This window comes from Salvelinus alpinus, chromosome 12 (genome assembly GCF_045679555.1).
Source record: "Salvelinus alpinus chromosome 12, SLU_Salpinus.1, whole genome shotgun sequence".
In the NCBI taxonomy this organism is placed as follows: Eukaryota; Metazoa; Chordata; class Actinopteri; order Salmoniformes; family Salmonidae; genus Salvelinus; species Salvelinus alpinus.
The window spans coordinates 19,131,944-19,147,949 of record NC_092097.1 but is presented as its reverse complement, the minus strand read 5'-3'; the positions used below and the strand labels follow the sequence as shown (position 1 = coordinate 19,147,949).

The 16,006-nt window shown below is 42.1% G+C and overlaps 1 protein-coding gene across 7 annotated transcripts in view; it reads right to left on the bottom strand.

Annotated features, from left to right (window-relative positions):
* The window catches only part of LOC139535652 (calcium-dependent secretion activator 1), a 192,408-nt gene that overhangs the window by 131,687 nt on the left and 44,715 nt on the right, over positions 1 to 16,006 (bottom strand). For all 7 annotated transcript variants that reach the window (XM_071335273.1, XM_071335275.1, XM_071335276.1 and 4 more), the window contains exons 2-3: positions 14,972 to 15,085; positions 12,537 to 12,869 (exon numbers count right to left, since the gene is read on the bottom strand). In XM_071335273.1, coding sequence (XP_071191374.1) covers positions 12,537 to 12,869; positions 14,972 to 15,085 — 447 coding nt within the window. The remainder of the gene's footprint in view (positions 1 to 12,536; positions 12,870 to 14,971; positions 15,086 to 16,006) is intronic.

Genomic DNA, 16,006 nt, shown 5'->3' with positions numbered 1-16,006 from the left:
AAAGTTCTTTTGAAATCTGACAGCGGTTGCATTAAGGAGAAGTGGATCTATAATTCTATGTATAACACTTGTATTTTCATCAACATTTATGATGAGTATTTATGTAAATTGATGTGGCGCTCTGCAAAATCACCAGATGTTTAGGAAGCAAAACATTACTGAACATAACGCGCCAATGTAAACTGAGATTTTTGGATATAATTCCAACAATTGTTTACAGACAGATTATTTCACCGTATCACAATTCCAGTGGGTCAGAAGTTTACATACACTAAGTTGACTGTGCCTTTAACTTCTTATGGCTGAAGGGGCAGTATTGAGTAGCTTGGATGAAAGGTGCACAGAGGTGCCCAGAGTAAACGGCCTGCTCCTATGTCATAGTTGCTAATATATGCATATTATTAGTAGTATTGGATAGAAAACACTTAGGTTTCTAAAACTGTTTGAATTATGTCTGTGAGTATAACAGAACTCATATGGCAGGCAAAAACCTGAGAAGTTCCACTTTCTGTTTGGATTTTATCTGGGGGTGGCAGATTTTCAACAAAGCTCTCATTGAAATTACAGCGAGATATGGATGAGGTGCCCACGCATTGAACTGGCGCGTTCAAGTGAGAGGGAGCTCCGTTCCATCGGTCAACTGAAGTCAATGTAATTCTCCGGTTGGAATGTTATTCAAGATGTGTTAACAACATTCTAAAGATTGATTCAGTACATCGTTTGACATGTTTCTACTGACTGTTACGGAACTTTTGGACATTTCGTCACGTTATAGTGGACGCGGTTTGTGACTTTGGTTAGCGTGTTTGGTAAACAATTCCAAAGTAGCTAATTGGACATAAATAACGGACATTATCGAACAAATCAAGCATTTATTGTGGACCTGGGATTCCTAGGACTGCATTCTGATGAAGTTCATCAAAGGTAAGGAAACATTTATCATGTATTTTCTGGTTTCTGTTGAGTCCAACATGGCGGCTAATTTGGCTATTGTTCTGAGCTCCGTCTCAGATTATTGCTGTAATACACGGGGTGTAGTGGAGGAAAGAGTCAGACGCAGGAGACAGAGTTCAGAGTAGCGTAACTTTTAATCACCAAAAAGGTGAAACACGACGCCACTCCAACCAAATGCCCCAACACACAAGGGGAACAAAATAGTTCCCGAAAATACAACTACCACGAACCGTGACATACACGCATGCACAAACAGTACACAAAACAATCCCGCACACCCAACAGGCGGGCCTGCTGGGTAATAAAGCCCTACTAATCACCCTAACTAAAAACAGGTGTAACCAATAAACATACAAGGAGGGGGAGGAAAAAGTCAGTGGCAGCTAGTAGGTCGGTGACGACGACCGCCGAGCGCCACCCGAACAGGAAGGGGAGCCACCTTCGGTAGGAGTCGTGACAATTGCATGGTTTATTTTTCCGCAAAGTTTTTTTGAAATCTGACACAGCGGTTGCATTAAGGAGAGGTATATCTATAATTCCATGTGTATAACTTGTATTATCATCTACATTTATGATGAGTATTTTTGTTGAAACGATGTGGCTATGCAAAATCACTTGATGTTTTTGGAACTAGTGAATGTAACGCGCCAATGTAAACTCAGATTTTTTTATTTAAATATAAACTTTATCAAACAAAACATGCATGTATTGTGTAACATGAAGTCCTATGAGTGTCATCTGATGAAGATAATCAAAGGGTAGTGATTAATTTTATCTCTATTTCTGCTTTTTGTGAAAGCTATCTTTCGCTGGAAAAATGGCTGTGCTTATTGTGGTTTTGTGGTGACCTAACATAATCGTTTGTAGTGCTTTCGCTGAAAAGCATATTTGAAATCGGACACTTTGGTGGGATTAACAACAAGATTACCTTTAAAATGATATAAGACACATGAATGTCTGAGGAATTTTAATTATGAGATTTCTGTTGTTTGAATTTGGTGCCCTGCACTGTCACTGGCTGTTGTCATATCATCCCGGTGACGGGATTGCAGCCATAAGAAGTTAAACAGCTTGGAAAATTCCAGAAAATGACGTAATGGCTTTAGAAGCTTCTGATAGGCTAGTTTACATCATTTGAGTCAATTGGAGTTGTACCTTTGGATGTATTTCAAGGCCTACCTTCAAACTCAGTGTCTCTTTGCTTGACATCATGGGAAAATCAAAAGTAAGCCAAGACCTCAGAAAAATAATTGTAGACCTCCACAAGTCTGGTTCATCCTTGGGAGCAATTTCCAAATGCCTGAAGGTACCACGTTAATCTGTACAAACAATAGTACGCAAGTATAAACACCATGGGACCACGCAGCTCAGGAAGGGGACGCATTCTGTCTCCTAGAGATGAACGTACTTTGGTGCTGTAAGTGCAAATAAATCCCAAAACAACAGCAAAGAACCGTGTGAAGATGCTGGAGGAAACAGGTACAAAAGTATCTATATCCACAGTAAAACGAGTCCTGCATCGACATAACCTGAAAGGCCGCTCAGCAAGGAAGAAGCCACTGCTCCAAAACCGCCATAAAAAAGCCAGACTACAGTTTCCAACTGCACATGGGGACAAAGATCGTACTTTTTGGAGAAATGTCCTCTGGTCTGATGAAACAAAAATAGAACTGTTTGGCCATAATGACCATCGTTATGTTTGGAGGAAAAAGGGGGAGGCTTGCAAGCCGAAGAACACCATCCCAACCGTGAAGCACGGGGGTGGCAGAATCATGATGTGGGGTTGCTTTGCTGCAGGAGGGACTGATGCACTTCACAAAATAGATGGCATCATGAGGAATTGAAAATTATGTGGATATATTGAAGCAACATCTCAAGACATCAGTCAGGAAGTTAAATCTTGGTCGAAAATGGGTCTTCCAAATTGACAATGACCCCAAACATACTTCCAAAGTTGTGGCAAAATGGCTTAAGGAAACAAAGTCAAGGTATTGGAGTGGCCATCACACAGCCCTGACCTTAATCCTATAGAAAATTTGTGCCAAAACGGGTTCCAAAAAATGGTGCACAATTGTGTAGTACGTCATCCATTTCGTATGATATGTTACATCCTGAAAATTCTTTGCAATTCGTATGACATGTTACAAATTCCAATTCGTACAATATGTTATGAATTTGTAAGTGCTTAAGATCCCGGACTGCATCTTTAATAAAGATACTATTTATTTTTCATGATGATCTAATTTTGTGTTTCTATATGAGTCCCTGGGAAGCCAGCAGTGTAGTCACTTCAGCCATGTTGTGCTGTTGCTTGTCCATTCTGACCAATTATAGGCTGATTGTGCTTTCATTAAAACAGCGGCAGGCGGTCAGCAGGACCACATCCATAACTCCAAACTCCATCTGGTGAAAAGGAAGAAGACCCATGCTGTCCACCCACACCTAGGTCAAGTCACGCATCTGCCAAACAGGGTTGAAATTCAATTTATTCCTTAACTCAAATCATCATTACAGGCTAAAACATATTCATCAGAAGACAATATGCTCTCATTTTAATTTAGACAGTCACTGAGGTTGTTTCTTCACAGAAATGTTTACATAGTCATGACTTAGTCTTCAGTTTGCAGAGGTCCACCCCTCCACACACACACACACACACACAACATGAAATGCACCCTATTACCCAGATTATCAACTGGAAATCCACCAGCCCTCTTTGCACCATTCTTACACTGCAATCCCCAGAATACAACCACTCATCTAATGAGTGCAACAACAGCTTGCTACAAAATGTGATAGGAGGGAACTATCTGTATCTCAATCTCCATCAAAAGCATCCAACTCACAACCCTAAAGTACATGATGACAGGTACCCGAGTAGGGACACGGATTACAGCTGTTCTGTTCTTCAAACACTCAATCTGACACTCAAATAAAATAACATCTTATCTGTTACTTGCTTCGTAAACAACAGGTGTAGACTAACAGTGAAATGCTTACTTAAGGGCCCTTCCCAACAATGCAGAGAGAAAGAGGAAAAGTAATTGACAAATAGAACAATTATAACACTAGGAATAAATACGCAATGAGTAATGATAACTTGGCTATATACACGGGGTACCAGAACCGAGTCGACGTGCAGGGCTATGAGGTAATTGAGGTAGATATGTACAGTGCCCTCCACTTATATTGGCATCGTTGGTAAACATGAGCAAGACAGTCTGTAAAAAAAAATATATTTGCTGTTTATCCTCTTGGTGTTTCATTCAAAATACTCACAAAAAATCGAACCTTTAATTGAAGTAAAATGAAGTAAAAATAAATAAATGTGAAGTAAATTAAATTTTAAAAAATCTCCAAAACACCCCTAGACATTCTTATGGTAAAATCTAACTGAAGTATATTCCCATGCATATTTTACGTTTTAAATTCACCTGAGAGATTAGAAATACTTAAGTGTTAAACCATGACTTCCTGTTTCACTGGGGTATAAATATGAGGTGACATACAGGCCAAGTTCCCATAGTCAACCATCACTATAGGAAAGACCCAAGAATACAGTACTAATGTACGACAAAAGGTTGTTGAGCTGCACAAATCAGGAAATGGCTATGAGAAAATAGCTCAACGGTTGAAAATGCCCATTTCCACTATCAGGGCAATAATTAAGAAGTTTAAAGCAACTGGAGATGTCAACCGTCGGCCTGGAAGAGGACGTGTGTCTATATTGACCCCACGCACAGTGAGGAGGATGGTAACAGTGGCAACAACAAAAAAATCAGGGATCACAGCTGGAGAATTGCAGACGTTAGTTGGATCTTGGGATCAGAAAGACTCCAGAACTACGATCAGACGCCACCTACGTAAACACAAGTTGTTTGGGAGGGTTGCCATAAAAACGCCTTTGCTGTCATCAAACAACAAACACAAGCGCCTACAGTTTGCCAAACATTACTGGAACTTTCAATGGGAACGGGTTCTATGGTCAGATGAGACCAAAATATAGCTTTTGGAAACACACAGAGGTGGATTTGGCGTAGACAGAAAGTTAGCCATGCAGAAAAGTACCTCATCCCACTGTGAAGTATGGTGGTGGATCTTTAATGTTGTGGGACTGTCTTTCTTCCAAAGGCCCTGGACAACTTGTTAGGATACATAGTATCATGGACTCCATCAAGTACCAGCAGATGTTACATCCAAACCTGACTGCCTCTTCTAAGAAGCTTAAACTGGGCCTTGGTTGGATCTTCCAGCAGGACAATGAACCAAAGCACACCTCAAAATCAACACAAAAATGCTTCTCTGACCACAGAATCAAGGTTTTGCCATGGCCAACCCAGTCCCCTGGCCTAAACCCCATAGAAAACCTGTGGGATGAGCTGAAGAGGACAGTCCACAAGCATAGAGAGAATCTGTATTGAGGAATGGTCTCAGATCCCTTGCCATGTGTTCTCCAACCTCATTACGCATTATAGGAGAAGACTCAGAGGTGTTATCTTGGCAAAGGGAGGTTGCACAAAGTATTGAATGAAGGGGTGACAATAATAAACACATATTTTAGAAAAATATTTATTTTATGTGAAGAATATATTTTTTCTTTCAATTATTTTACTTTTAATTAAAGTTAGATTTTTGTGAATATTTTCAAAGAAAGACCAAGAGGATAAACAATAAAGATTTTTTTTACATCCTGTTTTGCTCATACAGTTGAAGTCGGAAGTTTACATACACCTTATCCAAATACATTTAAACTCAGTTTTTCACAATTCATTGTCCATTTGGAAGACCCATTTGCAACCAAGCTTTAACTTCCTGACTGATGTCTTGAGATGTTGCTTCAATATATCCACATAATTTTCAATTCCTCATGATGCCATCTATTTTGTGAAGTGCACCAGTCCCTCCTGCAGCAAAGCACCCCCACAACATGATTCTGCCACCCCCGTGCTTCACGGTTGGTATGGTGTTCTTCGGCTTGCAAGCCTACCCCTTTTTCCTCTCCTTCCTGAGCGGTATGACGGCTGCGTGGTCCCATGGTGTTTATACTTGCGTACTATTGTTTGTACAGATGAAGGTGGTACCTTCAGGCGTTTAGAAATTGCTCCCAAGGATGAACCAGACTTGTGGAGGTCTACCATTTTTTTCTGAGGTCTTGGCTGATTTCTTTAGATTTTCCCATGATGTCAAGCAAAGAGGCACTGAGTTTGAAGGTAGGCCTTGAAATATATCCACAGGTACACACCTCAAATTGACTCAAATTATGTCAATCAGCCTATCAGAAGCTTCTAAAGCCATGACATCGTTTTCTGGAATTTTCCAAGCTGTTTAAAGGCAGCTTGTATGTAAACTTCTGACCAACTGGAATTGTGATACTGTGAATTATAAGTGAAAGAATCTGTCTGTAAACAATTGTTGGAACATTTACTTGTGTCATGCACAAAGTATATGTCCTAACTGACTTGCCAAAACTATAGTTTGTTTACAAGAAATGTGGGGAGTGATTGGAAAACGAGTTTTAATGACTCCAACCTAAGTGTATGTAAACTTCTGACTTCAACTGTATTTACCAAGGGTGCCAATATTAGTGGTGGGCACTGTACATATAGGTAGGGATAAAGTAACTAGGAAACAGGAGAGATAATAAACAGTAGCAGCAGCACATGTGATGAGTCAAAAGACTTAGTGCAAAAAGGGTCAATGCAAATAGTTAAATACTTAACCAATAGCTACCTGGACTAACTATTTAGCAGTCTTATGGCTTGGGGGTAAAAGCTGTTCAGGGTCCTGTTGGTTCCAGACTTGGTGCATCGGTACCACTTGCCGTCTGGTAGCAGAGAGAACAGTCTATGACTTGGGTGTCTGGAGTCATTGACAATTTTCAGGGCCTTCCTCTGACACTGCCTGGTATACAGGTCCTGGATGGCAGGGAGCTCGGCCCCAGTGATTTGCTGGGCCGTACGCACTACCGTCTGTAGCACCTTGCGATGATGCAGCCAGTCAAGATGCTCTCAATGGTGCAGCTGTATAACTTTTTGAGGATCTGAGTGCCCATACTGAATCTTTTCAGCCTCCTGAGAGGGAAGAGGCGTTTATCGCGACTGTCTTGGTGTGTGTGGCCCATGATTGGGGTGTGTAGACCATTCCTTAATGATGTGGACCCCGAGGAACTTGAAGCGCTCGACCTGCTCCACTACAGCTCCATCGATGTGGACATGCGCGACCCTTCATTTCCTGTAGTCCACGAACAACTCCTTTGTCTTGCTAACATTGAGGGAGAGGTTGTTGTCCTGGCACCACATTGCCAGGTCTCTGACCTCCTCCCTGTAGGCTGGCTCATCGTCATCGGTGATCAAGCGTACCACCATCGAGTCATCTGCAAACTTAATGATGGTAATGGAGTCGTGCGTGGCCACACAGTCGTGGGTGAACAGGGAGTACAGGAGGGGACTAAGCACACACCGCTGAGGGGCACCTGTGTTGAGGGTCAGCACGCCAGATGTGGTGTTGCCTACCCTCAACACCTGGGTGTGGCCCGTCAGGAAGTCCAGGATCCAGTTGCAGAGGGAGGTGGTTAGTCCCAGGTTCCTTAGCTTAGTGATGAGCTAGGAGGGCACTATGGTGTTAAATGCTGAGTAATAGCCAATGAACAGCATTATCACATAGGTGTTCCTTTTGTCCAGGTGGTAAAGGGCAGTGTGGAGTGCAATAGAGATTGCATCATCTGTGGATCTGTTGGGGCGGTATGCGAATTAGAGCGGGTCCAGGTTGTCTGGGATGCAGTGGCAGTCGGTGCCATTTAAGATGAGGGAGGATTAACATGGCCTTATTTCTATTGCAGCATATTGGATGACTGTCATTCATACTCCTTTCACCCAGTTCAATGTAACAGCGATAGGCTTAGGTTACTACATGATACTCACATTTTCCCTGTACCCATCATGAGGTTGCTACAACCTAGTCTAGGAAGCAAAGTTTACAACGTAGGTTGACAGATCAAGATCATTTTGAGTAATCAAGGTGACAGTGACACATTCAATACTGTCTTGCACACTCTTGCCTGCATCTAGCTGATCTAGGGTGTAATCTTAAGTCTAACAAGAGTTTCTATCGCACAAATTCAGGTATATTTATCCCCACTTCCGTTTGAGAAACGTTTTTCAACAGTATCAGTGCAATGAATACACCCCTGATCATGCCCACACAGTTCACTTTCATAACAGCCACATACAAACAGTTTGTTATATATATATAATTCCTTCTCACATCTATCTACGCGCTCTCCTCCTCTCAACTTTTCCCTTCGCTTGTGGACTTGTGCACAACATATCAGCTGTCTGTGACCAGGTGAAAAAACCTTTCCAAGCCAAACCGTCATATCATGACCACGAACCACTACAACACAGCCTACATTGTTGTCACATCATAGTCAACATAGCTAATAGAACTAACACATTAGTAAACCCGCTACAATCATGTAGTACAGTGTATAGTCAGCAGCAAGCAGATTAGCTGTTACACCGGCGGGCCCGGGTGAAAATACATTTATAAAACCAAAAGCTTACCTTGACTTGGAAGAGTTCCAGGGTTGGATAGCCATAGCTATCTAGCTAACATAGCATCCCTTTCTGTTTGAGCCGGGTGTTTGAGTATGCTAAAATAGCTAGCTGCATTCGATGCTAGCTAAGTAAGTGAAAGTTTTAAAAAATATACTATGAAATATAGAGCTCTCTCTATATCTTGCTTATTAATTTTGGAAGAAATTCATTTATTGCCTTGCTCTCTCTTTGAGTCAACTACTCACCACATTTTATTCACTGCAGTGCTAGCTAGCTGTAGCTTATGCTTCCAGTACTAGAGTCATTCTCTGCTCCTTTGATTGGGATGACAACATGTCAGTTCATGCTACAAGAGCTCTGATAGGTTGGAGGATGTCCCCAGGAAGTTGTCACAATTACTGTATAAGTCTATGGAAAAGGGTGAGAACCATGAGCCTCCTAGGTTTTGTATTAAAGTCAATGTACCCAGAGGAGGACATAAGCTAGCTTTCTTCCGGCTACACCATGTTGCTACCCTACAGAGTACTACTGAGGCTACTGTAAAACTTCATTGCAAAACAGTGTGCTTTTAATCCATTTTTGGTGACGTGAATATATTTAGTATAGTTTTATCTAAAAAGGATAACTTTTAATGTTTCACAATTTTACTTTTATAAAATTCACTGAGGAGGAAGTTCCTCCCTTTCCTCCTATGAGGAGCCTCCACTGCGGGATGATGGTGTTGATGTGAGCCATGACCAGCCTTTCAAAGCTTTTTATGGCCACAGATGTGAGTGCTACAGGGCGGTAATCATTTAGGCAGGTTACCTATTTTTTACACCTTTATTTAACTAGGCAAGTCAGTTAAGAACACATTCTTATTTTCAATGACGGCCTAGGAACGGTGTGTTAACTGCCTTGTTCAGGGGCAGAACGACAGATTTTTACCTTGTCAGCTCAGGGATTCAATCTTGCAACCTTACGGTTAACTAGTCCAACGCTCTAACCACCTGCCTCACGAGGAGCCTGCCTGTTACGCGAATGCAGTAAGAAGCTAAGGTAAGTTGCTAGCTAGCATTAAACTTATCTTATAAAAAACAATCAATCAATCATAATCACTAGTTATAACTACACATGGTTGATGATATTACTAGTTTATCTAGCGTGTCCTGCGTTGAATATAATCGATGCGGTGCGCATTCGCGAAAGAGGACTGTCGTTGCTCCAACGTGTACCTAACCATAAACATCAATGCCTTTCTTAAAATCAATACACAGAAGTATATATTTTTAAACATGCATATTTAGCTAAAAGAAATCCATGTTGCCAGGCAATATTAACCAGGTGAAATTGTGTCACTTCTCTTGCGTTCATTGCACGCAGAGTCAGGGTATATGCAACAGTTTGGGCCGCCTGGCTCATTGCGAACTGATTTGCCAGAATTTTACGTAATTATGACATAACATTGAAGGTTGTGCAATGTGACAGGAATATTTAGACTTAGGGATGCCACCCGTTAGATAAAATACGTAACGGTTCCGTAATTCACTGAAACTAATAAACGTTTTGTTTTCGAGATGATAGTTTCCGGATTCGACCATATTAATGACCTAAGGCTCGTATTTCTATGTGTTATTATGTTATAATTAAGTCTATGATTTGATAGAGCAGTCAGACTGAGCGATGGTAAGCACCAGCAGGCTCGTAAGCATTCATTCAAACAGCACTTTCGTGCATTTTGCCAGCAGCTCTTCGCAATGCTTCAAGCATTGCGCTGTTTATGACTTCAAGCCTATCAATTCCCGAGATTAGGCTGGTGAAACCGATGTGAAATGGCAAGCTAGTTAGCGGGGTGCGCGCTAATAGCGTTTCAAACGTCACTCGCTCTGAGACTTGGAGTAGTTGTTCCCCTTGCTCTGCATGGGTAACGCTGCTACGAGGGTGGCTGTTGTCGATGTGTTTCTGGTTCGAGCCCAGGTAGTGGCGAGGAGAGGGATGGAAGCTATACTGTTACACTGGCAATACTAAAGTGCCTATAAGAACATCCAATAGTCAAATGTATATGAAATACAAATCGTACAGAGAGAAATAGTCCTATAATTCCTACAATAACTACAACCTTAAACTTCTTACCAGGGAATATTGAAGACTCATGTTAAAAGGAACCACCAGCTTTCATATGTTCTCATGTTCTGAGCAAGGAACTTAAACGTTAGCTTTCTAACATGGCACATATTGCACTTTTACTTTCTTCTCCAACACTTTTTTTGCATTATTTAAACCAAATTTAACATATTTCATTATTTATTTGAGGCTAAATAGATTTTATTGATGTATTATATTAAGTTAAAATAAGTGTTCATTCAGTATTGTTGTAATTGTCATTATTACAAATAAATAAATAAAAATCGGCCGATTAATCGGTATCGGCTTTTTTTGGTCCTCCAATAAATCGGTATCGGCGTTGAAAAATCATAATCGGTCGACCTCTAGTCCAAACACACCAAGACAGTCCTGAAGAGGGCACGACAACAACTTTTCCCCCTCAGGACACTGAAAGGATTTGGCATGGGTCCCCAGATCCTCTTTTTTTTTTTTTTTTTACAGCTGCACCATCAAGAGCATCCTGACTGGTTGCATCACTGCCTGGTATAGCAACTGCTCAGCATTTGACCGTAAGGCGCTACAGAGGGTAGTGCGTACGGCCCAGTACATCAACGGGGCCAAGCTCCTGCCATCCATGACCTATATACTAGGCGGTGACAGAAAAAGGTCCAAAATGTCCAGTCACCCAAGTCATGGACTGTTCTCTCTGCTACCGCACGGCAAGCGATACCGTAGCACCAGGTCTAGGTCCAAAAGGCCCCAAGCCATAAGACTGCTGAACAATTAATAAAATGGCCACCCGGACTATTTACTTTATCTATGCATAGTCACTTTACCCCTACCTACATGTACAAATTACCTCGACAAACCTGTACCTCCGCACATTGACTCCGTACCTGTACCCCCTGTATAGCCTAGTTATTGTTATTTATCGTGTTACTTTTTATTTTATTTTTTACTTTAGTTTATTTAGTAAATATTTTCTTAACTATTTCTTGAACTGCATTGTAGGCTTGTAAGTAAACATTTCACGGTAAGGTCTACTACACCTGTTGTATTCGGCGCATGTGACAAATACAAATTGATTTGACTTGATTAACAGGAGCAATTAGGGTTAAGTGCATTGCTCAATGACACATCTACAGATTTGTCACCTAGTAGGCTTGGGGATTCAAACCAGCAACCTTTTGGTTAATGTCCCAATGCTCTTAACTGCAAGGCTACCTGCCGTCCTTGGCCAGCGTCCTGTGTGTGTGGCAACTGAATCCTGGACAGACAAAAGCCTGGATGATGACTTAAGACATCCTGAAGGGCTCACTACACCTTCCATTGAACCCAGTATGACTGACATGTGAACCCCCTCTTTAAAGGCCACCATCGTCCTATTATTCTGGCTGCCTACTTCTCAGCCCACCCTCTCCATTCAATAATGATCAATAGCTATCCATTCCATTCTCTATGATACAATATGATTGCCGTTAGCACAGTACCTTGGTAGTCACACTCATCTATTGTTCTGCCTCCATAGTGCCCTTCACACCACCCACACTATTTCTCCATCTCACAATGGTCATATTTTTTTGCAGTATTCATTCCAGTCCTCTTTCCTGCTTGGATTAAAGAGTATTCAATCCCACACTAAACTGTGCTTTTCTGTTACAGGTGCCTATTCATCTAATAACCCTGGAAAGTGGATGGATTTTCCAGGGGTTTAAAGTAAGGCTGATTTCACAGCACACTTTTACCATTTCAACCCATTAGAATTTAATCGGAAGCAAGCCTCAAATCAAAGCATCAAAAAGGTGTTAAAAGTTGACACTGCACCTCAAGTCACCTCTCAGACCTAGAGAAAGGAGTGAAACTGAGAAATCTCCATCAGTGAAAGTGTTAGTGTTAAGACAAATGTCTGGTAAAGGACATGAGAGGAAGCTCTTATCTCACCTGGCAGGCATTGTAGAGGAGCTGGTGCTCAAACTTCTTGATGCCCAGGATGGACTGGAACATCTCGTAGAGCTGGTCCTTACTGAGGATGAGCTCTGAGGCTGCACTGGCCGTCATCCGCTGCTGGTGCTTCCTGGGGTCATCCTCTCCGCGGTAGATTGTGTCAAACTTGGCCATCCAGGAGCTGAGCACTGTCTCCTTACTTAGGCCGTCGATCTCCGGCAGGCTACGGACACGCTTCTCAATGTGCTTCTTGAAAACCTCCCGCGAGTCACTGGCCGAGCAGCCTCCGCTCTGGACCATCCGGGACACACGGTCACTCTTCAGGAATATCTGTGGTCACAGTTAAGAGCAGAGATGGGGGATTAAGCATGTGGTTTAAGTATTAAAAAGTCAGGAAGAACATACAGGAAGAACATACAGTTTGGTTGTGAGGTTGGGATGAATTTTATTTCAACTCAATTTCTGAATTGGAAATTGCCCATTATTTTCTGTGAGACATTCTCCCCTGCATCTGCGTAAAGAAGCCCTGGTGGCAGCCTGACATGTCTTTGCTTCTGGAGGGAAGTGAAATGTCTAAAGTACTGCTTCTCTTTGAGGATTTGCTACAGCTTGGTCTTTCTGTCTTCATGATGAAGGTGCAGAGGAAAATAAATGATTGTAGTTTCAATTAAATCTGGCATTGTTGTGCTTATCTGTTCAATCCCAAACTGCACATTTATTTTCCCACAATTCTCACAAAGCAATTTTCCATGCCAAGGGGTGTGGTTTAGGGAAAGAGAAAGAGAGAGGGACCCATATGTCTGGCTGACTCAGATGTTGGCCCTCTCTCTACCATGCAGCCTCCTTATGGTTCACGGTGACAGGCTCCCTGTTCCCAATCAGTGCCTAACGCAGGGTGAAGACTGAGGGCCATCGCCTCTGAGGCTGGATGGACATACAGATACACAGACATGTATCATCCTCGGGCACTTGCAACTTTTCTGAAACAGCAGCAGTGCTCTCAGTGGGCCAAAAAGAAGGGAACATTGCACAAATGGGAGTGTTGAAGATAGAACTGCTGATATAAACAATAAAATTGAAATGTTGGCTAGAATAATTTTTTTTAATGTAGCTTAATCCTAAATTCTGCCAAGGAAGAGCACCCAGGTTTCCTCCAGGCTCTAGGGCAGGTGGGGATGTGGGGAGTGTGTAAGCATCCAGAACACAGTCAGTAAGAGCATTGGGCTTTAATTGAATTGGAAAACCAGCTTTAGCTGGGTGTTGAGTAATGAAGCATTTCAATTCACAAATTTAGGCTGATTGAAGTGTTGTATCAATTAATTCTGCAGGCAGAGCAAATCTCATTTACTTTTGTCTCATTTTCTGTAACTGTTTGGAAGCTTTGAGATAGTGTTTCGAACATCGTTCTTCTGTGATTTCAGAGTTGTCAAGGCAGACATATTGAAAGGGATGGATAGTCATATTCTTGTATTTATTTTTTGGGTACTTTTCACCCCTTTTTCTCCCCAATTTCATGTTATCCAATTGGTAGTTACAGTTATGGCCCATCGCTGCAACTCCTGTACGGACTCGGGAGAGGTGAAGGTCGAGAGCCATGCATCCTCCGAAACACAAACCGGCTAAGCCGCAGTGCTTCTTGACACACTGCTCGCTTAACCCGGAAGCCAGCCGCACCAATGTGTCAGAGGAAACACTGTACAACTGGCGACCGAAGCCAGAGTGCATGCAACCGGCCCACCACAAGGAGTCGCTAGAGTGCGTTGGGACAAGGACATCCCGGCCGGCCAAACCTCCTACCTAACCCAGACGACGCTGGGCCAATTGTGCACCACCTCATGGGTTTCCCGGTCGCAGTCAGCTGCAACACAGACGCTGCGATGCCTTAGACCGCTGCGCCACTCGGTAGGCCCCGGATAGGCATACTCAAAGCTACTTTTCTGGAGCACAAGATGTCCAAGGATTCAGCTTAGCACCTCACATAGCCTCTGTCTGAACTATTAATATTTTAGAGGCCTATTTTGGGAAGTCCAATTCATTTGAATCTGTCAGATGCAGGGGGAAAACATTAATAAGACTGCCTGAGGGAAGCAGCTGTCTGTGTGTTCCACATCATTTACCAGACCAAAGGTGAGTCATCTCCTCAAACATCCAGACGATTTGGTTCGTCCGCAGAGGACTATTTAAAACTGCAGAATAATCATTGGTGAATACAAATCAACAGATAACACAATCCAACAATACAGACCCACACACACACACACACACACACACACACACACACACACACACACACACACACACACACACACACACACACACACACACACACACACACACACACACACACACACACACACACACACACACACACACACACACACACACACACACACACACACCGAGAGAGAGAGAGAGAGAGAGTAGGGCCTCACATCATAGTAGCTCTGGACTGCATTGATGAAGGCCTCGTCTGCCACTATCTGGGTGTCACCACTGAGGAAAGCCTGGAAACGCTCCTTCACTGTCTGTAACTGCTGCTTACTGATCTGAGAGAGGAGACAGACAGACAGACAGACAGACAGACAGACAGACAGACAGACAGACAGACAGACAGACAGACAGACAGACAGACAGACAGACAGACAGACAGACAATATAGAGGGAAACAACAGAGTATTAGGAATCATGGTAACATTAAGTTAGCTCATAGGTTTCATATTACTTCACTTCAAACATTTATTGTCACAGTCCCCTTATAAAATGAATAAGTTCATATCAATGTTGAATATACAGTAAAAAAAAATTTGTCTTTCTTCACTTAACACAACTCCTCTTTTTGGATCCTCTTTGCATGCATAGATCTTTCTTCTTCAGTGCTAAATTGAAACATGGCCTCCCGTTTAAACCGTGTTTTCCTCTAACATCCTCAACACACAAATAATTTAACTGCCCTGCGCAGCCCCGGTCCCAGCACTCATATCTCAGTCCTCCCGTTACCAATTACACATTTCCTGGTTCCATCTCATGCCGTATTTAACATCCGTGTCGTTCCACCAATTCGATGCCTTTTAAGATGTGTAACTTTGTAAGAAAAAAATTTCTGATTTTACCAAATGGTTACATTCTGTCATAAAGGGCACATTGGCAACTTAATAAAAAACACATTTTCCATCACAAGAAGTTAAATAAATAAAAAACATACCATAGTAAATGCCTGTTAAGTGCCAAATAAAGTAGCAGGGTTGACAATTGCATCTTAAATCAAACAAAAATCCCCTTGTGACAGTGGAAATGGAAGCACATTTCTAGTCAACCTAGCTGTAGGTAACAGGGTTGACATGTTATGCTCGACCCGCTTAGGTTTCTACCACAAAACACCAGAATATTGCCAAAAAGAGTAGATCCAGCTCACCTGCTTTAACACTATGATTTGACTATTAGATGTTTATTTTCAAAAATGTTTTAAA